This window comes from Oncorhynchus masou, chromosome 30 (genome assembly GCF_036934945.1).
Source record: "Oncorhynchus masou masou isolate Uvic2021 chromosome 30, UVic_Omas_1.1, whole genome shotgun sequence".
NCBI classification, from domain to species: Eukaryota; Metazoa; Chordata; class Actinopteri; order Salmoniformes; family Salmonidae; genus Oncorhynchus; species Oncorhynchus masou.
Window position 1 is genome coordinate 29296265 of NC_088241.1, and position 25813 is coordinate 29322077.

Below are 25813 nucleotides of genomic sequence, written 5' to 3' on the forward strand. Positions count from 1 at the left end.
CCAATACCTTTTTTCATAGCAGACAAATATCCTAATTTAATTCAGTTATATAGCATTTTATATGGTCATGTCTGTTATTTAATGAGAACATGTATTTCCCTAGAAAATAATGTTCTTTGCACCTTCTATAGATTTTGCCTAGTTTCCATTGCTCGATCCTCAGAAAACCTTTTTGACAATAAAAAGACACCGGTAAATCAATGTGTTTATTTCATTTCATTCAAAGCTAAATAAAATAGTTTATTTGATCAGTATATGCAGCACCAACCTACCTACCTACCTATATTATATCCAATAAATTAGCCTTCAACGCATGTTGTATTCACCAATGCTCATATTTACATCACAGGAGAGACCTGGGCGACGTTGAGTAGGCAAACATTATGGAACGTTGCAGATAGAAATGTCACGAATTGATGTAATTCAATATTATCCATGTCAATCAAGTTCATTGTATAAAGCCCTTTTTACAACAGCAGTTGTGTCACGTTCTGACCGTAGTTCTTTTATTATATCTTTGTTTTAGTATGGTCAGGGTGTGAGTTGGGTGGGTTGTCTATGTTTGCGTTTGGCCTGGTATGGTTCTCAATCAGAGGCAGGTGTCGTTAGTTGTCTCTGATTGAGAATCATACTTAGGTAGCCTTTTTTCACCTGTGTTTCGGGGGTGGTTATGTTCCTGTATGCACCATACAGGACTGTTTCGGTTTCATTTCGGTCGCTTTGTTGTTTTATTATTTTGTGTTCTGAGTTATAAATAAATATAATGAACACTTACCACGCTGCACATTGGTCCTCCAATCCTTCTTACTACTCCTCCTCAGAGTAGTAAGTCCTTAATGATCTTTTTGGCCTTCCTGTGACATCGGGTGGCCTAGGTGTCCTGCAGGGCAGATAGTTTGCCCAACGAACAGTTCTTGTGCTGACGTTGTTTCCAGAGGCAGTTTGGAACTCAGTAGTGAGTGTTGCAACCGGGGACAAGCGGTTTTTACGCGCTACGTGCTTCAGCACACGTCAGTCCCGTTCTGTGAGCTTGTGTGGCCTACCACTTTGTGGATGAACCATTGTTGCTCCTAGATGTTTCCACTTCACAACAGTTGACTGGGGCAGCTCTAGCAGCTCAGAACTTTTACGAACTGACTTGTTGGAAAGGTGGCATCCTATGACGGTGCCATGTTGAAAGTCACTGAGTTCTTCAGCAGTCATGGCAACGGAACATTTAGAATGAACGTCCATAGACAAAAGGACTTAACGACTGGGTCGATACTCTGGCAACCGAACTGAAAGAATGAACGACCAGCCGACTTGGGTAGTAACCCTAGATTTGTGTCGGGACTATCTATATCTCGTGGAATAATTCAATAGTATGAATAAATTCATCAAAATAATGTTTAATGAAAATATGTCAATCATTATTTGAACATGTTGGTAACCCATTGTATACAAATGATAATGCCCTCGAAGCCAGTGTTTGGAGGCTATATTAGCATAGTTTGCTAATAATACCCGTGGCAATATATCCTCCAAACACTGGCTTCTCTGGCATTATCAGTTAATTAAAATGAGTACCCGATGTGTTTGACAGTGCTCTTCTTGAGGCTGGAATGACATTTCGGTTTGCTAAAATCCATGTAATCGCTGCAGCAAGCCTCGAACATGCTTTCTGAGCCATGTCAATTTTGACCCATTAACTAAATCAAAGATTTCAAAACGGCACTACCGTATTGTTAAGCGTGTTCACTGCTCCAGCACGGTCGTTTTCTTCTTCTTCTTCTTTTGGTTTTATGACGAACTACACTCAAAAGATGTGTTGTCGCCACCAACTGGGCGGGGGTAAAACATTTACAAAATAAAATTCAAGCCCTCCTCTCAGCCTCCAGTATTTATGCTGCAGTAGCTTATGTGTCGGGGGGCTAGGGTCAGTCTGTTATATCTGGAGTATTTCTCCTGTCTTATCCGGTGTCCTGTGTGAATTTAAGTATGCTCTCTCTAATTCTCTCTTTCTCTCTCTCTCTTTCTTTCTTTCTTTCTTTCTCTCTCTCTGAGGCCTGATGACGACTTGCTGTCCCCAGTCCACCTGGCCATGCTGCTGCTCCAGTTTCAACTGTTCTGCCTGCGGCTATGGAACCCTGACATGTTCAACAGACATGCTACCTGTCCCAGACCTGCTGTTTTCAACTCTCTTTAGACAGCAGGAGTGGTAGAGACACACTGAATGATCGGCTATGAAAAGCCAACTGACATTTACTCCTGAGGTGCTGACCTGTTGCACCCTCGACAACCACTGTGATTATTATTATTTGACCCTGCTGGTCATCTATGAACATTTGAACATCTTGGCCATGTTCTGTTATAATCTCCACCCGGCACAGCCAGAAGAGGACTGGCCACCCCTCAGAGCCTGGTTCCTCTCTAGGTTTCTTCCTAGAAGCCTTCTGGAACCTTCTGGTTCTGGTATTTATAGGGAGTTTTTCCTAGCCAACTTGCTTCCACACCTGCATTGCTTGCTGGTTGAGGTTTTAGGTTGGGTTTCTGTACAGCACTTTGAGATATCAGCTATCAGGAAGCGAAAATTTACATAAATCCACACGCACTTCAACAAAAAAAGTAACAAACGTATATACATTCCCATCCCTTCAGTCTTTCAAAAACTAAAATACCCTACTCAGGCAGAGAAAGTAGGTGTATACTTGGTGTGTGTCTGAAAGTGGGCGTTGCAAAAAAAAGTGGGTGGATCAACAGCCATGGGTGTAACATCAGTGGGTGGATCAACAGTGATGGGTGTAACATCAGCACTCCATTATTGGTTAGACCAGCTATAGCCAGGTGCACCGTGGAGCGAGCGGACCACCGGGGAGTGCCATCACTTACCTCTGTTTCTAGGGCTCCTTGTGTGCCTGCTTGCTTCTTAAGTTGTTCTTCCTCCCTTCTGCAGATCCAGAACCAGTTTCAACACCAATACAGATCCCATTGGCCGGTCCCAGCACCAGACCACGAGGTGCAGAGGAGGGAACAAACACCCGACCTTCACCCGGAGCAAGTGGACCACAGGGGAGTGCCACAATTGACCTCCAGGTCTAGGGCTCCCTTGTGTCTGCTTGCTCTTCAGGTTGTCTTTCCTCCCCTCTACAGATCCCGACCCAGCCCCAGGTTCCTGTTTTCTCAGAGGCCCCAACACCAACCCAGGTTTTCCTGATCCCAGGCCCAGCACCAACCCTGGACACAGCACTGACCAACCAGAACTGTCACCTTCATCCAGAAATTGCCAGCTCAACCCTTCCCCTCCCCAAAGACACATTGTGGACTGACTGGCGGACTGAATTGACTGACTGACTGACTGAATTGACTGACCGATTTTTCTCATTCCTTTTTTATTTAATGATTCCTTCTTTACTTTTGTTTGATTGGATGACCATTTGGTTTGATTAATTTTAATTGATTACTTATAGTTTGAATTGTTGATTATTTTGAATTTTGAATTAATGTTGGACTGAATTTTTACTTGTTGAACATTTTAAACTGAAATTAATTTTGGAATAACTCTTGCTGCTGGCGATTCTCTTATCCACCTCTAAGCAGACAACACCATTCTGTATACTTCTGGCCCTTCTTTGGACACTGTGTTAACAAACCTCCAGACGAGCTTCAATGCCATACAACTCTCCTTCTGTGGCCTCCAACTGCTCTTAAATGCAAGTAATACTAAATGCATGCTCTTCAACCAATCATTGCCTGTACCTGCCTGCCTGTCTAGCATCACTACTATGGACGGTTCTGATTTAGAATATGTGGACAACTACAAATACCTAGGTGTCTGGACAGACTGTAAACTCTCCTTCCAGACTCACATTTAGCTTCCTATTTTGCATCAAAGCATCCTTCACTCATGCTGCCAAACATACCCTCAATAAAACTGACTATCCTACCAATCCTTGACTTCAGCGAAGTCACCCAACTAACTCATCCCCATATTGTTTTTTTCTTCTTCTCCTTTGCACCCCAGTATCTCTACTTGCACATTAATCTTCTGCACATCTATAACTCCAGTGTTAAATTGTAATTATTTCGCCACTGTCGCCTATTTATTGCCTTACCTCCCCAATCTTACTTAATTTGCACACACTGTATATAGACTTTTCTATTGTGTTATTGACTGTAGGTTTTTTTATTCCATGTGTTTGTGTCGCACTGCTTTGCTTTATCTTGGCCAGGTCGCCGTTGTAAATGAGAACTTGTTCTCAACCTCCCTACCTGGTTAAATAAAAATGTTTACATAGCAGGTTAAGATAACTAATGTAGCAGGTTATGAGAATGAAGGTAGCTGGTTATGATAATTAACGTGGCAGGTTAGGATAATGAGGATACGGGTAGGAAAATGGTTAGGGTTAGGTTTAGCTAAATGTAGCTCTTCAGATGCAAAATCGTTCAATCCCAGAAAGTGTTCAACTGCAAAACAATCAAGTACCGTCCTTCTGACTAACATGCGCAACATTGCACGTGTGCAAAAGACAGAAAAGCGCACTTCTCAAATCAAATATGTAGTATGTTTACACAAGCATACGTTGATCATATATATTTTCTTAGAATATAGCTCTATTATTGACTTTCCTTCCATCACAACTTCGCCTTTTCTGCTAGCTGTGTTTAACCTGATCGAGCCACCGTATTGCGTCACATGTTGACTTCAGCAATTTGACCATGTGACTTTTTGTGGGTTCAGATGCTAGCTTTTGATGTTCCCGACAGTTTTAGAAAGTCAAGATTATAACTGAAACTGTATTTTGCGTTTTGGACACTAGCTGCAAGTATTATATGGACTCCATTCGAGTTTCTTGTCGTGTATGACCTACAATAAAGTTATCAATCGTTTGAAATAAGCTACGACGCTACAGTGTGTTGACATATTAGCTATCTAGCTAACCTGCTAGCTCATTGGCCAGTTTAAGGGCAAAATCAAAGAGGTGAGTTGTTTCATGTTAGCAACATCATATTTTTTAAATCTTCAGAGGCATTGTGGCATGCCAGCTAAGTAGCTAGTAGTAAAAAGCTTTAAAAACCACGAACTCCCAAGTTAACTTGGCCAGCTAACGTTACAGTCTATATGGCGACCAATTTGACAGTACGAGTAGCTACCTGTCACGTTAGTTAACTTGTCATGCACTGTGTTAATTAAACGTCACCGTGGCTTGACTTGGTTTTATATTGTTATATTAAGTGTAACCCAGTTAAAATAGATTTGGAAACCTAATTAAACGTATTGTTTTCTGTTTTTGTAGCTATGGCCTTCTACAAAATAGAGCTGTATCATATGCTTTTACATCATGTTGAAATTGATGACTTTATAAATTATTTGAATGAACCATTGTCGACATCTTTACAGAACAAAACAGATTTCAGCTATTGTCGTTTAGATTATTGTGTGTGACTGTGCCCTCCTAACGTTAGTTCACGCTGGAGACCAGGCATCATCAGTCTGGCCACTACAGCTCTTACCTACACTAGATTAAACTAATTCTAATTTTGGTGGCAATTCAAGACCATGTCTATGTGATTCTTTGAATCTGGTGGTGTGTTGGGGCTGGGCTGAAACAAAAGCCTGCACATACAGCAACCCATCAATGCCAGAGATGCCCAGTAAGTAAATAAGTAACCTTGCACAAGTTAGAATAGATATCCTGTTTCTGTAGCTTGAGGCAGGTTGTTGAACAAGTATATCCCCTGGACATGATGCTAGTCTATCGCAGGTCCTTACCCCCAATCTATCTACTTAATGCGGGGTGCCAAGCAGAGACACACTGGGTCCCATTTTTACTGGCTTTGGTATGACTCTGTCAGGGATCGAAATCCCAACCTTCCAATCTCAGGCGGACACTCAAACCACAAGGTCACTGAATTGGTTAGAGTTGCCCAGCCCTATACTAAATCATGCAGCAAATCTCTTAGATTTGCCTTCAATGTTTTCTCTTGGCCCGGTCAGTTTTGAGCACTGCTTAAAACCCAGAGTAGTATTGATATTCCTATGTTTCTCCAATCTACAGCTTCAGATGCGGCTAAAGGATCCCTTCTCCTTGAAAGCTGCCGACATGACTAAGCGGACTAACAAGCCGAGGAAGCCTCGAGATGAGGAGTCATCGGACGAAGTTAGCGGTAAGATCATGGGAAGCTCATGCTCCCTGTTGTGATGAAAAAAACATATGTTTCTTTATAGGCTGCCTAAAAAAGTTGAATTGACCCAATAAGCCTTCCGCATGTTCTGCTCTAGTAATGGCTAGTCCAATCATGTCTGATTCATTCTAGAGCAGGGGATTCGTGTAGTTCAGATTATGCCTTTATTTGACATCTATTGTAAATCATGGTCATTAAGGGATTTGTAGATGCTGGGTTAGCGAGCAAAATCAATGTGACTTTGTGCTCCTCAGGGCTGACCTGCCAGCATGTCAGCAAGGCGGTAGACCTGAACTCAGTCAAGAAGGCAGTGACCTCGAGCATGTGGTCGATGTGTTCAGATTGCCTGAGGGAAAGGACTATGATAGATGGAGAGCCAGCCAGTGGCCACGACATCCTCGTATGCCTCAAGTGCGGCTTCCAGGTGAGCTTGGACTTTGAACGCTTTTAACTAAGGTGGGAGGATTAAGGTTTTGTCAGTATTTTGATGTATGAATTGCTGTACTTGACATGTGATTCAGAAATGAAACCCTGTTTGTTTCATTTGTAACAATCTAACCGACAAAGTGTATGGATGGTGGTGTATGGATGGTGGTAGCCTATCTAAGAAATGGTGATCCAGTGATCTTTACCCCTTTCACAGGGCTGTAGCCAGTCAGAGAGCCAGCACTCCACCAAGCACCACCAAACCCTCCACCCTGAGTCCCATTGCATCACCATCAGCCTCGGCACCTGGAAGGCCTGGTGAGGACCCTACAGCAATACATGGAACATACAGATTATAACAGGACAACACATTTTTTTTTACAGCCATTCTGCTGTTCCAAATAGGCTGATGTAGCACTATTCCTGTCCCTTTGTGTTCATTGTAGGCAGAGGATCTTGAACTGAAAAGTTATTTGAATATTTATGTTTTGCCTCTGAATATCTCCAGTAAATGTTGTGAGCAGTAGTTATTCACACCACCACAAAGGAATGACAATTCCGTATCAGTAAGCTGATGGCTTTGTTTGCTGCTCTCTCTATCTCTCCAATTCGTTCACAGGTGTTTTGAATGTAATGAAGAGCTCTCCACTCACTGCAATAAGAAGGCTTTGGCCCAGACCCTGGACTTCCTACAAAAGCACTCTGTCAAGGCGGCCTCAGGTAACACATTCAACACACCTGACAAGGCCATGGGTTGCCAGCCACTCAATGAAAGGTGATCAATTTTAGGTATATTTATGTGTAGACAAAGAGAACAGCAGGCTACCACCTGAAATGAAAAGGGGTGGGTAAACAGTGCTATACCGCACAAAGTGCTGCTACAACTCCCACTTCTTTTAAAATTGAAATATTGATGTTTCTTGGCTTTGACAAAGGCGCTGGACTGAATGAAGAATTTAATAAATGAGAACCACTATCAAAAAAAAGCATTTTATCTTCTAGGTTAGAGCCTAGATTTCCAAGAAGCCACTTCAGCTTCCTTTCACTTCCATGTATTTTGAGTGCAATTACTATTGGTTTTTACAATATGTGCTAATACATAGAGATACAAGTTATTACTGAATGCAGAAACCCTCTGTGGAGACTCTTCTCCTCTACAAACTTACATTGGTGCCTGTAACTCCATTGATGTTCACCTGAAGATGTGGTGTTGATTGCAACACACCAACTCCCCCTGGTGGACAAGGCTTTTTGGATTCCAAAATCTAGACACCTTTTTCTTTGCCGCTGTGGCCCATAACATTGTTAACTAAGGACGTGCATCACTTCTTTCATGAAAGATTTGATACGCATCTAACTGCATGGGCTCCGATATGATACAGGAACGATGCGTTTTAGTTCGAAAATATTCGTTTTGATTAGGGGTGCAAATTAATGTGAAGCGATTCCATGCACTAAAATGTATAGCATTAACACATTTCTATTAGAATTCATTTCTGCTGATGAAGGAGCCCCATAACTGGATCTGTCTGAGGTTACTTCTCTAAGCTGAGTGGCCCCCTCTCTCTCTCTCTCTCTCTTTCTCTCTGTGTGTGTCCATGGTGTGTGTGTGAGTGTCCATGGTGTGTGTGTGAGTGTCCATGGTGTGTGTGTGAGTGTCCATGGTGTGTGTGTGAGTGTCCATGGTGTGTGTGTGAGTGTCCATGGTGTGTATAGGCAGCTGAGCCCAGACTGAGCATCTACCACCCCACTATCAGATTAGGGGTGGTGGAAATGTATGCTTTTTGTTCCCCCACTTTTTATCTGAAATCACCATCACCAACTAATTAACTTGTCATTTTTACAGATTCAAAATGTTTTGAGCTAGTACGATGTCAATATTTATATTTAGAAATTAGCATGGCATTTAGCCAATTAATATTATGCAGCGCTGGATTTTACTCTGTCTCGAAAGCGAATGGTTTAGACAGGGTTCGTCAACTAGGTTATATCTCGGGCCAATTTCTTTCCTAAGCTAATAGTCTGTGGGCCAGAACATAATTAGTATATAAGTATATTAGCACAATTAGTTGGTCTACACTACAAATTGAACAACATTTTTAACACATCTGATTAGTACATAATAAATTCAGTGACAATAACAATCATTTTGATCTGATTACGCTTATAAAATCCCCATGCCGCTATTCAATTATTATTTTTGTCTTTAACTGTGTGTTGATAGGTGGCGGAAAATCGGTCTACGTAGCCTACTGTAGGCTACTCTACTTTTTCTAATGTCAACATTTGTTCAGAACAAATAGCTTGATAGCAAGAAAAAATGTCACTCTCAAAAAGTAGCAAAAGAAAAGTGGATAATGAAAATGGAAGTTTCAGGGAAGAATGAACAGAGAGATATGCGTTCATCTTACCGTATTTTCCCAATGCCAAGCCAGTGTGTTTTAGTTGCAATGAAAATGTCTCTGTTTGCAAAGAATTCGATCTCCGACATCATTATGAATCTTAGCATAGAACTTTCAAAGTGGCCTTCCGGCCCCAGACTGAGGCCAGACACAAACATTGAAGCCTTAACTGCAAGTTATGCACACTGCTTTTTGGGCTGACGTATTCTGTCACTTAAACCGGTTAAATCTGTAGTTACAAGGAAGAGGGAAAACCGTTGTGGACATGGTGGAAAAACTTGAGGCCTTTACTTCGAAGTTTGAGTTGTTCGATTTGGACTTGTCATCTGGAAGGCTACTGCACTTCAGCACACTGAAGAAACGACTGCACGCCGCAGTATTGTCACAGAGGTGGTGGAAGATTTCATCAAGCACTTGAGGGACAACTTCTCCACCAGATTTGAAGTCTACAGCAAGCCCAAAGATATCATTGCGTTAGTACGTGATCCTTTCACAGTCCGCCCAGGTGGAGACTTCTCCTCCCTTGCTAAGAAAACGATACTCGCTGGATGAGGCCTCAATTCAAACTGAGCTGATTGAATTCCAGACATCGAGCCAAATCAGGGATGCACTCAGGAGTGCTGAGTTCTTGTGTGTTTTGGGTGGGATGCTCAGAGAGATACAGCACAATAAAGAAACTTGCCTTTTATGTGCTAACAATGTTTGGATCGACTTACACCTATGATAGTACTCATTTTCCTCTATGTACGCAATATAGACTCACGACAGGGAACCGGCTTTCACATAAGTCAATCGAGGTTAAAATCACATCCATCTCACCCGACATCCACAAGATCGTGACCGAGGTTAAATACAACTTTTCCGATTGAGTAATTAGCTTAGTGGCCTATATGACTGTATTTAGTAAATACTAACATTATCGTGAGTGCTTATCCAGGGATATTTAGGTCTCAAGCTGACAGTATTTTCTGTTTGTTCTGTTGTTACGGGAACAGGCTATCCCGATACAGACATTCAGACGTTGCCTTTTTTCCTTTAAATGATTGTTTTTATTTGTGCTACATTTTTGTCCTGTTAGGCCATATTTTTGTTGTTGTTGTGAAAGATGCTGTTAAGCGTCATAGTCTAAGACTACCTCAGCCAGTTGTTATTTTACATAGGCATAGGCTCGGAAGAAATAGACTCCAATTAAGCCCCCTTGTTGTTTGTGAAGTCAAATTAAAATGAAGATTATTATTTAAATGAATTACTCGACTGGTGTAGTTTTTCTCTGTATGTTGCTGTGCAACACTTATTATGTAAGTTAGCAATATTTTCAGCACCAGGCGCTGTTCACCTTCTATTGATTGCACTGCGGTTGCAGTGTTACATTTCAGCAGCACAACAAAATGTTCCGCTGCCTGCTTTATTAGTTGACTGTCTCCTGCATTCTCTCTCCTCATGAATTAGGTTCAAATGTAACTTTTTCATTATTTAGGTTGGGTAACTTCCTTCTTGGGACATTGCATTTGGGAGGTTTTGCATCTTGGGTGCGAGATAAAAAAAAATATATATATATTATATATATTATTATTCTTTTATTTTTTATGAAAACAATATTCATAATTAATTTGGGGGGCTTGTTGGGGAACCCTGGTTTAGACCGTTTGGAATTCAAGCTCTGACCAATGAATACGAAATGATTGCTGTCCTTTATGAAGTTACGTTGTTCATGTAAAAATTACCATATACACTGACACTTTAAAGCAAAACTATTTCTTATGATGAACCTGAACAATCTAAATCAAATCTGAATGATTGAAAACCCCAATTGGCAGTTGGATCGGAGTTGCTGCTTTACACAACTCCGGTAAAACATGCAGTACAATTGTCTACAGCGCATTTGGTAACAATGACCTCTAACAATTTACATTGGTTGTCACTCAACTAAAACAGCACTGTGTGCACAGTTGTTGTCTGACAGTTGTATGCACTTACATGCATACAAGTTCGATAGGCTACTGAACTGAAGGAGAGGACGCAACAGATTTTTTAAATTGTTTTTTACATTTTTGTTATAAAACAATATGAGTAAAAGACATCATTAGTGAAGGCGATTCTTAACATTTGAATGGGTTTTCTTACTGATGCATGCGTAATTTGGATCGGTTTGTACTGCAACAGATGCACTCATATCTTACGCATCAGTCCCCGGTTCAAATGTTTATTGGTTTATTACATCCCTTTTGTTAACCATCATGTTCCGTGTAGGTCAATAATCCTCTGAGAATGTTGCATGTAATAACGGAGGTATTACTGTGCAAATATGTCAACTAATAATTTTCTGTGGTTGCATCAGGTTCAAGAATGTTCAAAGATTTGTTACAGCACATTTCTGCATTAAAATATGCACTGATGTGTGTTTTTAAGTTGACGAAAGCTGTGATGACCTCCCCATTCATGTTGGTCAGGGCCACAGTATGGCATAACTGCTGACATCACTGAAATGAAAAGCTGCTGTTTGGAGGCCACACAGGTGGCAACAACTGAAAACTTGTGAAGTTGATTCATTGTACAGCTTTTTCTCCAATTGAAATGATATGTAATACGCAATTTGGTAAATTCTTTTCTGAAGGGCCTTGTACAGGATTCATTTCCTTGGAAATTTCTGTATTCTGTCTTTTCTGCACTCGCCATGACTGTTTCATGATTCTACCTATTCACAAAAGTGGTTTTATAGCCTAGCCATATGTATCCCAAACTGTACAGACCAAGCCAATTCCACCTTATCCCAGCCAGCTGAGCCACCCTCACCCAGCCCACCACATTCTCCTAGACCCCCGCCCCCATCTCCCATATGGTAGATTCACATTCCTTGTGATGCCCTGTTTATTAAAGTTCCCTGGCCTAAAGACTACCAACTGCCCTTACTGAGCTGCCCTATGGATGTCTCCTGCCTGTCCTGAGCCTCCTAGCTCTGCTGCTCTTCCTCCCGCCTGCCCCATGTTCATGTCCAAGCTTAGGCTGGTTCACCACAGTCAGTCAGACAGGCTGTAGTGTTGCGGGAGTGACGCTCCAGTTCCCTGCCTGTGCCGCATGGCCACACTCATTAGTGTCATTATTCGCTTGAGCGACGCTCCCCGGCTGGGTTCCCTGAAGAACGAGAGCAGCTGTGTGGGGTCCGGCCACTGAGCTGAGCCCCCCCCCTCTCCCACAGTCCCTCCCACCTCACTGTGCCCCCTGTCCAACGCTGCATGTCTCAGCACCTCTGGGAAGGGCCTGTGGGGCATGCTTGTGGGAGCCAGGGTCCAACAACGACAACTCCAAAGTGCTGGAGATTAACAGCTGCAGCGCATTCCCAGGGCTGAACGCACTCAATGACTGGACACACACACACACACACACACAAATTCCTTCAATTGACAAGCATTTCACTATACCCACAATAACATCTGCTAAACACGTGTATGTGACAAATCAATTTTGATTTGTTAAGAATTGTATAGAATGTGTGAATAGGTACATTTATGTATTTTTTTGGTATCTGAGTATGTGTTGGGCTTTACAAGTCTCTTCCTGTGTCTTAGAAATCACAGAATGATGCTGTACCTCCAGTATTATTTCCCCAGCTTCAAGGGCACTGTGGTTTGAACATACCAGTATCCAATTAGATTCTCCAGTCCTCCTCTCACTTGTCTTAACAAAGCGTACAGGACTACACAGAACTGAAATTCCATATTGTTCCCTCATAAATTACTTTCACTCTGGTTGTGATGGCAGAGCTGGGCATTCCTTTTCAAGAAACATGGTGTTCTCTCTAGATAATTTCCTGTCACCCATCTACTCACTCAGTGGAATAGACAAAACCTGCGCGATGCATCAGTCACATGTCGATGTCCCTGAACCTTTGTTTTTTGATCAGGACCTTTGAGTCTGTGGGGGTGGCAGGGGTCCAGTGTTGAGGGGTCACAGAGGGTGAACACTGCTGGGTGCCAACATCCCTTCCCCTTTACCTCTACATTACCTGTTACCTTTCTTCCCACCTGATTGTTCCACACCGGCTGGGAGAGAAAACAGGCGGCCATTGTTGCGGTGAAAATGGACTGCTGCTGTCAGATGGGGAGCTGGTGAAATTGCATTTCTGGTTGAAGGCCAGGTTTTAGGCAGAGTCTGTTTTTGTATTCTCCTTTTACCATAGACCCCAGGCACAAAAGAGCCCCAGCAAGAATTTTTCTAAATCCATAATAGTTTTGTACAACAACAGCTCAGGGAAGAAAGAAAATCTATTAACTGTACTCTCTCACCAACAAGGCCTTCAGCTCAAGTACCAGAGTCCCACTAAAAGGAGACATGACCTCAGGGAGCTAGTGTTCGGCTTGTAACACAGCTGGGGTGTCTTTGTGGAGGAAATTAAAATGTTTCCTTTCAATAGGCATCAGAGCTTGGTGCTCGCTGCGTTTTGCCCATTATTTTCTGGTAGTGAGAAATGTTTCCCCCTCTCTTTGTTATTAGTGTACTTGCAACAGCAAGGACACACACAATTGTATGGAATCTTTACTTATTACTATTATACTATTATATTTTTCTTCCACATACCTCTCCTACATATACCAAAACCGATGGCTATACGTTTAATAGATTGGTTGTTCTTTTTGAGCTGATAAATTTTAATTACATTTTTAAGACCAGCGTACACTCTGATAACGTCTCTATGACCACAATATTTCTGTATTTTATGGTCAGTAGAATTTTTAGAAGTATAAGAACCACAGCTCGATTTCTAAAGCTGATAACATAGAAATGGGGATTCTTCAATACCAAACAAGAGAACCCATGTCAACTTTGTTAAAGGGACAGTGCAGTCAATAACATGATTTGCCTGTTTTGTTAATGATATTTCACCACTATGAGGTTGACATAACCTATGATAATGCCATTTTACTAGTATAAGAACTTTTTGTATTTGAATTTCAGCATGTTTAGGTGGGATGGAGTTTTTGGTCCCAGCATGACATCACAATCTTATCTGATTATTCTGACAATTAACCAGTCATCATTTATTTGCATAATGTATCCTCCTACTTTGAAGGGGTAAGCGGGGTAGGCTCTAGACTAGAGTCTAGTTGATCCTATCTGCGAATCAGGGCTGTGTATGTAGAAATGTTGAAATTTGTATCGAACATACCGACGCGATCAGTGTGACGACCCTCCCACTCTGTCTGCCGAATTCTTTCTCTTTGCTCTTGTTTTCCTTAATAGGATGTCGGTGGGTGGAGCATGGAGGGACCTCAGAGAAATGGGACACACCTGGGCTCGGGTGTGTCCCAGGAAAAATGCACCTCTTCCCCATTCGTTGGGGGAGATTCTCTCCATGCAGACACCTTTATAGATTTTGTTGTGGTATTTTTTGTGGCCTTTTGGTTGTTTGCTTTGGCACCTTTCAACAACCGCTTTATCACATTTATGCATGCAAAACACTCACTTACATTACTGATTACACACACTATTGTTAATAGTATTTAATTTACTTTATTTAATAAATATATTTTGTTATTCCTTGTCTCCATGTTGTCTCCCTTTTGTTACGAACTTTGAGCCGGTTCTTGACAAGTGGGGGCTCATCCAGGTTAATAAGGTTGGTTCCTAGACATTTTGGCGTATAGCAATTTGTTGCATTATGAAGGACTAATACTAGTGTCGTTTGGCTTACTAGTATGTGTGTTGTGTTTGGGAGAAAATGTGGAGTTAATGTTAAATTCTGTAGGTGCTTTGTTTGCATCTTTTGTTAGTTTTTGAGTTTGGTGCCAAGTACTGGTTGTTTGTTTTTGGTTAGTTTGCCATTGCGGTGGATAGTTTGTGTGCTGCTTTGGAGTGAGTACATTGGTTAGTTTCCAGGCCCCTGTCCAGCCTGGAAATTCTTGCTCTACTCACTGTTGGGACATCGGTCTGAGGTGAGTACAATCGGCTGTGTACCTCAGCGGGAGATTTGGATAGGGTATTGATACTCGCTACCCGGAGCTGTAGCCTTTTTCCCCTGTTAGGCTTAGGGACGTGTACCATTTTGGAATACATTGGGCATGGTTATTTTGTTTTATTTTTGTGTAGTGTCTGTGGACTGAGCAGTTGTCTCGGGGGCACATTCGTGGCTTGGGGGAATCTGCCAGCATGCTGGGTGGTTTATTTCCTTGCCAGCGGGCTACAGTGCGTAATTACCCACCGCAAATCTGCACGAAGACTAGGGTTGAGTTATTGCAGGTTTTGGGGAAGCTCCATATATATCTCATCTCTCTTCTGTGGTGCCCAGTGTGATTCTCACTTCTCTTGTGGTCTGGTGTGTTCAGCAGAGGGGAAGAGCGAGATGATAGATATTTTTATTTTTTTACATCTGACTATGGCTTTCCATCAGAGGAACTGTTAGAATTATGTACTTAAGAACAGCTGTTGAAGATTGCTGAACACTACAAGGTTGAAATTAGTGATAAACGTCTAAAAGATTCTATTAGGTTAATATTTAAGGCCAATTTGATGGAGAGTGGTTTTCTGGAAGTTACCACTGGGACAGCCTCTGCTGAGGACTTGCTGTCTCCCCGTAACGTTACAATGGCCGCTCCATCTGTTAATCCTAGTAGTCCTCTTTTTGAACAGCAGAAAGAACTGCTTCTGTTACAGCTAGAGTATGACCTTGAAAAATATGTAAAGGAATTGGAATTTAAACAGGATTTGGAGCGTGCTAAAATCAAGCTGCAACAAGAGCGGCTAGAGCTGGTTAGGGAAGGTGAGCTCTCAGGGAAGGTGACCCAGATTTACCTAGGGGTCGTTTCTATTTTGGTCATTTGATATCGTTGGGAACTTACGGTTGTTGCCTAAATTTAATGAGAAGGACCCTGAGACATTATTTTTGTTATTTGAGGAGTTGGCCTGATTCTGACCCCACTTTAATGTTGCAGTGTGTGTTGACTGGTGAAGCGCAGGAAGCATATTCAGCTCTTGGTGTAGCTGACAGTGTAAGTTATGATAAGGTTAAAATGGCTGTGTTACAGATTTATGAATTGGTCCCTGAGGCTTACCGCCACCGATTTCAAACTTTAAAAAGGGATACATCAAATCAAATTTTATTTGTCACATACACATGGTTAGCAGATGTTAATGCGAGTGTAGCGAAATGCTTGTGCTTCTAGTTCCGACAATGCCGTAATAACCAACCAGTAATCTAACTAACAATTCCAAAATTACTGTCTTATACACACAAGTGTAAGGGGATAAAGAATATGTACATAAAGATATATGAATGAGTGATGGTACAGAGCAGCATAGGCAAGATACAGTAGATGGTCTCGAGTACAGTATATACATATGAGATGAGTATGTAAAAAGAGTGGCATAGTTAGTGGCTAGTGATACATGTATTACATAAAGATGCAGTAGATGATATAGAGTACAGTATATACGTATACATATGAGATGAATAATGTAGGGTATGTAAACATTATATTAGGTAGCATTGTTTAAAGTGGCTAGTGATATATTTGACATAATTTCCCATCAATTCCCATTATTAAAGTGGCTGGAGTTGAGTCAGTGTGTTGGCAGCAGCCACGCAATGTTAGTGGTGGCTGTTTAACAGTCTGATGGCCTTGAGATAGAAGCTGTTTTTCAGTCTCTCGGTCCCAGCTTTGATGCACCTGTACTGACCTCGCCTTCTGGATGATAGCGGGGTGAACAGGCAGTGGCTCGGGTGGTTGTTGTCCTTGATGATCTTTATGGCCTTCCTGTAACATTGGGTGGTATAGGTGTCCTGGAGGGCAGGTAGTTTGCCCCCGGTGATGCGTTGTGCAGACCTCACTACCCTCTGGAGAGCCTTACGGTTGTGGGCGGAGCAGTTGCCATACCAGGCGGTGATACAGCCCGCCAGGATGCTCTCGATTGTGCATCTGTAGAAGTTTGTGAGTGCTTTTGGTGACAAGCCGAATTTCTTCAGCCTCCTGAGGTTGAAGAGGCGCTGCTGCGCCTTCTTCACGATGCTGTCTGTGTGAGTGGACCAATTCAGTTTGTCTGTGATGTGTATGCCGAGGAACTTAAAACTTGCTACTCTCTCCACTACTGTTCCATCGATGTGGATAGGGGGGTGTTCCCTCTGCTGTTTCCTGACGTCCACAATCATCTCCTTAGTTTTGTTGACGTTGAGTGTGAGGTTATTTTCCTGACACCACACTCCGAGGGCCCTCACCTCCTCCCTGTAGGCCGTCTCGTTGTGTTGGTAATCAAGCCTACCACTGTTGTGTCGTCCGCAAACTTGATGATTGAGTTGGAGGCGTGTGTGGCCGCGCAGTCGTGGGTGAACAGGGAGTACAGGAGAGGGCTCAGAACGCACCCTTGTGGGGCCCCAGTGTTGAGGATCAGCGGGGTTGAGATATTGTTGTCTACCCTCACCACCTGGGGGCTGCCCGTCAGGAAGTCCAGTACCCAGTTGCACAGGGCGGGGTTAAGACCCAGGGTCTCGAGCTTGATGACGAGCTTGGAGGGTACTATGGTGTTAAATGCCGAGCTGTAGTCGATGAACAGCATTCTCACATAGGTATTCCTCTTGTCCCGATGGGTTAGGGCAGTGTGGTTGAGATTGCATCGTCTGTGACCCTATTTGGGCGGTAAGCAAATTGGAGTGGGTCTAGGGTGTCAGGTAGGGTGGAGGTGATATGGTCCTTGACTAGTCTCTCAAAGCACTTCATGATGACGGAAGTGAGTGCTACGGGGCGGTAGTCGTTTAGCTCAGTTACCTTAGCTTTCTTGGGAACAGGAACAGTGGTGGCCCTCTTGAAGCATGTGGGAACATCAGACTGGTATAGGGATTGATTGAATATGTCCGTAAACACACCAGCCAGCTGGTCTGCGCATGCTCTGAGGGCGCGGCTGGGGATGCCGTCTGGGCCTGCAGCCTTGCGAGGGTTAACACGTTTAAATGTTTTACTCACCTCGGCTGCAGTGAAGGAGAGTCCGCATGTTTTCGTTGCAGGCCATGCCAGTGGCACTGTATTGTCCTCAAAGCGGGCAAAAAATTATTTAGTCTGCCTGGGAGCAAGACATCCTGGTCCGTGACGGGGCTGGATTTCTTTTTGTAATCTGTGATTGACTGTAGACCCTGCCACATACCTCTTGTGTCTGAGCCGTTGAATTGAGATTCTACTTTGTCTCTATACTGACGCTTAGCTTGTTTGATTGCCTTGCGGAGGGAATAGCTGCACTGTTTGTATTCGGTCATAATAAACAGACTCATGTTGAGTTTGCGCGAGAGTTATCTTCACAGTTTAATCGCTGGTGTTCCACCTCTGCAGTTATGACTTTCCAAGGGCTGTGTGATCTGATTATGCTAGAACAATTTATGGACACAATCCCTGATCATATAGCCACGTACATTAATGAACGAAAAAGTAAAAGACTACCGCTGCGGTTTTGGCGAACGAGTATGTTTTGACTCACAAAAGTGTCTTTGCAGAGCCCCGTATTTGGAGTGAGTGGGGGCGTTTGGAGAGATTTGGGCCTCGTTCACCGAGATACTTTGGTTCACGGGCAGAGTTTCATTCAACTAGGGTTGAGCCTGACTCCCGTGGTAAATTTGACTTTGGTCAAGAGTTTCACTACTGTCAAGGTTCAGGTCATTGGAAAAACGGATGTCCTGTTCGCAGGGCTGGGGGTAAATTCAGTATGTGTGCTTACGTTAAATCTAAGCCTACGGCGTTGGCTGTGCCTGTTCCACATCAGTTCACTCCTGACATATTGTCTCGTGCTCAAGGTGATGTGAAAGTCCATATTGGCCCAGACTATTTACCCTTCATTACGGAGGGTTTTGTGTTAGGGAGTAAGGCTCTAGTGCCAGTTAAGATCCTGAGAGACACAGATGTCTCTAAATCGTTTGTGTTGGAGTCTGTGTTACCCTTCTCTGCTGAGACTAACTCGGGGAATAGTGTTCTAATCAGGGGAATAGGTTTGAACACTCTGTCAGTCACATTGCTTAAACTGATGTTGGATTGTGGCCTGGTGAAAGGTGAGGTTGTTGTGGGGGGTGCATCCTTCATTGCCTATTGAGGGTATCAACATTATCCTTGGGAATAACTTGGCTGGTGAGCGTGTATGGCCTGTCGTTTATCCATCTCTAGTGGTTTCCACTAAGCCGTCATTTGTAGGGATTCCTGATGTGTGCAGAGTTTCCCAGAGGTGTTCTCTGCGTGTGCAGTGACACGTTCTATGAGCCGTGGTGACCTGGTTGCTGCTCCGGCTAACGAGAATACCACAAAGAAATCTGTCACTACTTTCCCTGTTATACCGTTATCTGTACCCCGCTCTGGTCTAATCAAGGCGCAACAGGCTGATCCCACATTAGAAGAGTTGCGTGACCAAATTGTGCTTATGGAACAGTTGGGAGATGTCGCCCATGGCTACTTTCTGCAAGAGGATGTCCTGATGAGAAAGTGGGTGTCTCATGGTAGTTGTTTTCTGGGGGAGGTGATTAGTCAGGTTGTTGTACCAGTTAAGTTGGTTTTGACAACTTCCCACAATGACGTTGCTGGACATATGGGTGTGAGGAAAACCTACAATCGCATATTAAGACATTTTTTTTGGCCTTGGTTGAAGAGGGACGTTGCTAAGTTCATCCAAACTTGTCACACCTGTCAATTAACTGGTAAACCTAATCAAGCTATTAAGCCGGTACCACTGTGTCCTATTCCTGAACTCAGCCAACCTTTTGAGTATCTGATTGTTGGCTGTGTTGGTCCTCTGCCTCGTTCTTTACAGGGTAGTAGTTACCTGTTCACTGATGTGTCAGACCACTAGGTTTCCTGCTGCCTATCTTCTCTGGCCTATCACGACTAAGTCTGTGCTAAAAGCTTTGACTCAGTTTCTCTCACTGTTTAGAATCCCTAAGGTCATTCAGAGTGATCAAGGATCTAATTTCACCTCTAATCATTTTGGTCAGGTTCTTCCAACAGCTCCATATTAAACACAATTTGTCTAGCGCCTATCACGCGCAAAGTCGGGGAGCGCTGGAATGTTTCCATCAAACACTTAAGTCTTTGTTGAGAGCTTATTGTACTGAGATGGATTGGGAGGAGGGGTTGCCTTGGTTACTGTTAGCCGCTAGGGAGGTTTCACAGGAGAGCACGGGGTTCAGTCCAAATGACCTTGTGTTTGGGCATGGGGTTGCATGGACTTCTATCTGTTCTCCAGGATGACTGGAAGTATCCCGAGCCACCTCAGTCCCTGTTATCTTATGTGTGTGATTTCCGGCGACGCCTGTACGCCGCTGGTGAAATGGCTAATGAGAAGCTATCATCTTCACAGGAGAGGATGAAAGGCCTAATTGATCGGCGAACTGAGCCTCGTCACTTTAGTCCAGGTGACCAGGTTCTTGCTCTGCTGCCAATTGTTGGATATTCTTTTCAAGCCAAGTTTCAAGGTCCATATATGGTTGTGCGCCTGTGCACTGAGCATTGATATGGCAAAAGGTGGCTCAGGGAAATAAATGATAAAAATATACATTTTGAGTTATTTTAATGAAAAACACAGTGATGATTTAAAAATAACATGAAAACGACTGCGTACGGGCTTTAATATGGCTGCTCCCACCTCAATCTTGCCATTCATACAAAATATATTGGTTACTCTACTATTGTTTCAGAGAAAACTTTAGCTTTCTAGTTACTGGTGTTATGTATTTTTTGTATTTAGAAAGTTGCTTGCCACAGTGGAACAGAATGTTGTACCTGGTGAAAGCTAATGTTTTTTTTCTCTTGACAAATAAACACAATTTGTACTATAGAAATATTTCCCTCCCAGAAGAGACAAATACCATATTGTGCAATGCATTCCATTTATATAATGGAGCTAGACACTCTTTTTCTCTTTTTGACATTTTGGTTTTATGTGTTCAGCCCTTTTCATCTAGGACCTTTCAACCCTGAGAAAACAATGTATTTATTCTCTGTGCCCATATACATGGCATCTCTCAAAGGATACAACTCAACTCTTACCATGTAACATGTTGGATAACCCTGTAGTGTTACAAGTTGGCTAGATGTTCTGTTTTTGGGTACCTGGTCAACCCATAAGAACCTTGTTTAAATCCAGGGTTCCTGTTCTACATGTGATGTCGTGTTGGTCTACAGTCAGTCCAGTGGGCAATGTCCATAAGAAAACATATATTACCCTGGTGGTCCCTTTTTATGAAGCTAATCAAGGGTGCTTCTGTCGTTTTTCCCACCACTGCACACTAATGTAGGCAAGCAATGTGGCCAGCAACAGCTTGGAAAGTGTGTGTGTGTGTGTGTGTGTGTGTGTGTGTGTATTTGCGTGTGTGTTTTGCATGTGTAGGTTTAACATGGCAGTGGGCTCTTTTGGCCTCAGATGGCAAGAAAGCAGGCTTTTCATGCCCTGCAGTCACAACAAATGTACAAATGAATAAGACATTTGGTGTTGCTCAGTCTTCCCCTTGACTGCCCGTTTACTGCTAAATGACGAGAGCTGTCCCTGGCTCTCCAACTACGGTCCCATTCTAAATGGTGAAATTAATCAAACAAGTCTCTCTGCTTCAATGTTTTAATGTGAGGACACTGCTTCATAGGCTTTTGTCAAATGAGAGGTCATTTAGCTTATCTGTTGATCAGTTAGGTTTTGGATATACATTTTTCTTTAGCCTAGCCCTATGCTGTGGCTGGTGTATTCAAGTTTTCAACCATAGTTACAATACTCTGCTCTAGACTAATAGCTACTGTAGTGATTATTTTATATGTCAACATCCCGAATATGTTTCATACAGCGCGTCAATCCAGTGAGTCTTGTAAATTCAATTTATAGTTCAAAATAGTTTGTGGTGTAATGGCGGTATATTTGATCATATGAATAACCTCTATCGTCTTGACAAGATTTGCAATTTATTTTGTGAACAATTGTTTTTTTTTAGATTACAAAGGCATTACAACAACAAAAAAATAGCATTTTCCTCATTTTTAACCCCGCCACCCTAATCCCTAGCAACGCATACTATAAAAAATGTGACTCCAACGTAACCACGTCCTGAAAACAAGCCAACCATTTCCTTATATGAAGGTCATGTGGTGGCAACCTGTGCTGAACAAGTTTTTTTTTTTTTGGCAGCAGTCAGCCAAATCTTGCACTGTTTGTTATTCAGCTGCATACCTGATCCGTCATTGACAGAGGAATTTGTTCAAGGGGTACAGTTTTATCAATCGTGTCAGAGAGAATACCGTCCTCCAGAACTCATCAGGACAATCCCATATCATATGTTTATAGTCTGTTTTGGAGTTTGTTTTGCATGAAATCTTACAAGTGTTGTGAAGTATGACCAATGAGCTTCAAATGTATTAACTGATCGTTTGGGTTCTTTGAGTGAAATATATTCTCCTAGACATTCTCCCAATCAACAGCCTCATCAGTAGTCATATCCTAAAACCCACGCTTTAACAATTGAAAGATCTTTCCGCTTTAGTAATTGAAGATGAGAGTAATTAACTGACACATCAGAGTGAATTTTTACATTCCCGTCCAATCACAGCATGCCTTCCCAAACGCATACCACATGGAGCAGATGCTAAGCTACATGACTGTTTTGCTAGAACGGACTGGAATATGTTCCGGGATTCCTCCGATGGCATTGAGGAGTACACCACATCAGTCATTGGCGTCATCAATAAGTGGATTGACGACTTCGTCCCCACAGTGACCGTACGTACATAAGCCATGGATTACAAGCAACATCCGCACTGAGCTAAAGGCTAGAGCTGCCGCTTTCAAGGAGCGGGACTCTAACCCGGAGGCTTATAAGAAATCCTGCTATGCCCTCCAACGAACCATCAAACAGGGAAAGAGTCAACACAGGACTAAGATCGAATCGTACTATACGCGTACTGACGCTCGTCGGATGTGGCAGGGCTTGCAAACCATTACAGACTACAAAGGGAAGCACAGCCAAGAGTTGCCCAGTGATACGAGCCTACCAGGCGAACTAAACTACTTCTATGCTCGCTTCGAGGCAAATGACACTGAAACATGCATGAGACCAGCTGTTCCGGAAGACTGTGTAATCACGCTCTCCGCAGCTGATGTGAATGTTGACCTGTTTAAAGGTCTTACTCACAAGGTCGCAGGTCCAGGCGGATTACCAGGACGTGTACTGTGACCAACTGGCAAGTGTCTAAACTGATATTTTCAACGTCTCCCTCTGTCTTAGTCTGTAATACGGAAGACTAGTAACCGGAAGGTTGCGAGTTCAAACCCCCGAGCTGACAAGGTACAAATCTGTCGTTCTGCCCCTGAACAGGCAGTTAACCCACTGTTCCCAGGCCGTCATTGAAAATAAGAATGTGTTCTTAACTGACTTGCCTGGTTAAATAAAGGTAAAATTAAAAAATTAAAATACCAACATGTTTTAAGAAGACCACCATAGTGCCTGTGCCCGCGAACACTAAAGTAACCTGCCTAAATGACTACTGACCCTTAGCACTCACGTCTGTAGCCATGAAGTGCTTTGAAAGTCTGATAATGGCTCACATCAACAACATTATCCCAGAATCCGTAGACACACTCCAATTTGCATACCGCCCCAACAGATCAACAGATGATGCAGTCTCTATTGCACTCCATACTTCCCTTTCCTACCTGGACAAAATGAACACCTATGTAAGAATGCTATTCATAGACTACAGTTTAGCGTTCAACACCATAGTGCCATCAAAGCTCATCAATAAGCTAAGCACCTCGGGACTAAACAGCTCCCTCTGCAACTGGATCCTGGACTTCCTGATGGGCTGCCCCCAGGTGGCAAGGGTAGGTAACAACACATCTGCAACGCTGATTCTCAACACAGGGGCCCCTCCTGTGCTCCCTGTTCACTCATGACTGCACGGCCAGGCATGACTCCAACACCATCAATACGTTTGGCACTGACACAACAGGGGTAGAACTGATCACCGACAATGACAAGACCGCATATAGGCAGGAGGTCAGAGACCCGGCCATGTGGTGCCGGGACAACAACCTCTCCCTCAACGTGATCAAGATAAAGGAGATGATTGTGGACTACAGGAAAAAATGGATCAAGCACACCCCCATTCTCATCGACGGGGATGTAGTGGAGCAGGTGGGAGCTTCAAGTTCCTTGGTGTCCACATCACCAACAAACTAACATGGTCCAAGCACACCAAGACAGCTGTGAAGAGGGCACAACAAAACCTATTCCCCCTCAGGAGATTGAAAGGATTTGGCATGGGTCCTCAGATCCTCTAAAGGTTCTATAGCTGCACCATCGAGAGCATCCTGACCAATTGCATCACTGCCTAGTATGGCAACTGCTCGGCATCTGACCATAAGGCACTACAGAGGGTAGTGCGAACTGCCCGATACATCACTGGGGCCAAGCTTCTTGCCATCCAGGACCTCTATACCGGTGTCAGAGGGAGGCCCTAAAAATTGTGAAAGAAAGACCACCCTAGTCATAGACTGTTCTCTCTGCTACCACATGGCAAGCAGTACCGGAGCACCAAGTCTAGGTCCAAGAGGCTTCTGAACAGCTTCTAACCCAAAGCCATAAGACTCCTTAACACCTAATCAAATGGCTACCCAGACTATTTGCATTGCCCCTCTCCACACCACTGCCACTCTTGTCATCTATGCATAGTCACTTTAATAACTCTACCTACATGTACATATTACCTCAACTAACCGGTGCCCCCGTACATTGATCCTGTACTGGTACCACCCTGTGTATAGTCTCGCTATTGTTATTTTACTGCTGCTCTTTAATTACTTGTTACTTTTATTTCTCATTCTTATCTGTATTTTTTAAAACTGCATTGTTAGTGGCTCGTAAGTAAGCATTGCTCTGTAAGGTCTTCTTCACCTGTTGTATTCGGCGCATGTGACTAATAAGATTTGATTTGAGTTTCAATACATGTATTTCCCCGAGATTATCGACCCCTTTTGCAGACCAGACTTGACTCAAATGCTTCAGTACCTGAAGTAACAGCCTGGTTATGCCACAGAGGAGTATGGAGATGCCTCTTCCAGTTACCACCTATTCACTTCTCAACCCTCCTAAAATTATATTTTGTATTGGAGATGATGGGACCATAATATAACATGCATTTCTTGATAGTTATACCAGAAAATAACACATAAAATAACATCTTGTAATCTAATAGGAAAAACGAGTACCTCAATAGTTCTCCAAGAGACTGATGTCGACTGATCGAACCATGATCTAAGTCGGTGTAACTGGAAAAACTGGTGGTAAATATAAACATTTGGTTATGCAAGTCCCCCATCTCCCTTCGGTCGTTGTAGTACCTCAAACAGAATCTTTGGATGTTTGGAATGACAAAGGTATTTACGTACAGGTTTATCAATCCTTACCCAATAACCTAGTGGCGGAAAGAGAGGAATCATCATTGTTTAGGAAATGAATACTCATCTTTATGGAAGCAAACCCTTGTTTGTAAGGAGGCAGGCAACTTCTCCCAAATGTTTAGATCTTGTTCAACCTCTTTTGTAAATTTTCTCATAATTAAACTTCACCAAACCATGCAGAGATGTTTTGTGTATTAAAGATGCACTATGCAGAAATTGCTCCGCCATTTCTTGGTTGCTAAAATTCTAATAGTTTGCCTAATTTCAGTTTATGTGACAAAACAAGCAAGTATAGTGTAGAGGATTATTGTACCATCTAAACCACTGTCAAATATAGTTTCCAATAACCAAAAATATTGTATTTTCATCTGTTTGGATGTGGTGTACAAGGCCGAAAGTAAAAGACACAAAAACAAAACTTAAGAACGGGA

General features: G+C 42.8%; 1 protein-coding gene across 2 annotated transcripts in view; it reads left to right on the top strand.

The window, feature by feature from the left end:
- Positions 1–4689: 4689 nt before the first annotated feature.
- The window catches only part of LOC135522489 (ubiquitin carboxyl-terminal hydrolase 45-like), a 45451-nt gene continuing 24327 nt past the window's right edge, over positions 4690–25813 (top strand). For both annotated transcript variants that reach the window (XM_064948786.1, XM_064948787.1), the window contains exons 1-5: positions 4690–4958; positions 6036–6144; positions 6417–6586; positions 6806–6906; positions 7208–7308. In XM_064948786.1, coding sequence (XP_064804858.1) covers positions 6042–6144; positions 6417–6586; positions 6806–6906; positions 7208–7308 — 475 coding nt within the window. In that variant the 5' untranslated portion in view covers positions 4690–4958; positions 6036–6041. The remainder of the gene's footprint in view (positions 4959–6035; positions 6145–6416; positions 6587–6805; positions 6907–7207; positions 7309–25813) is intronic.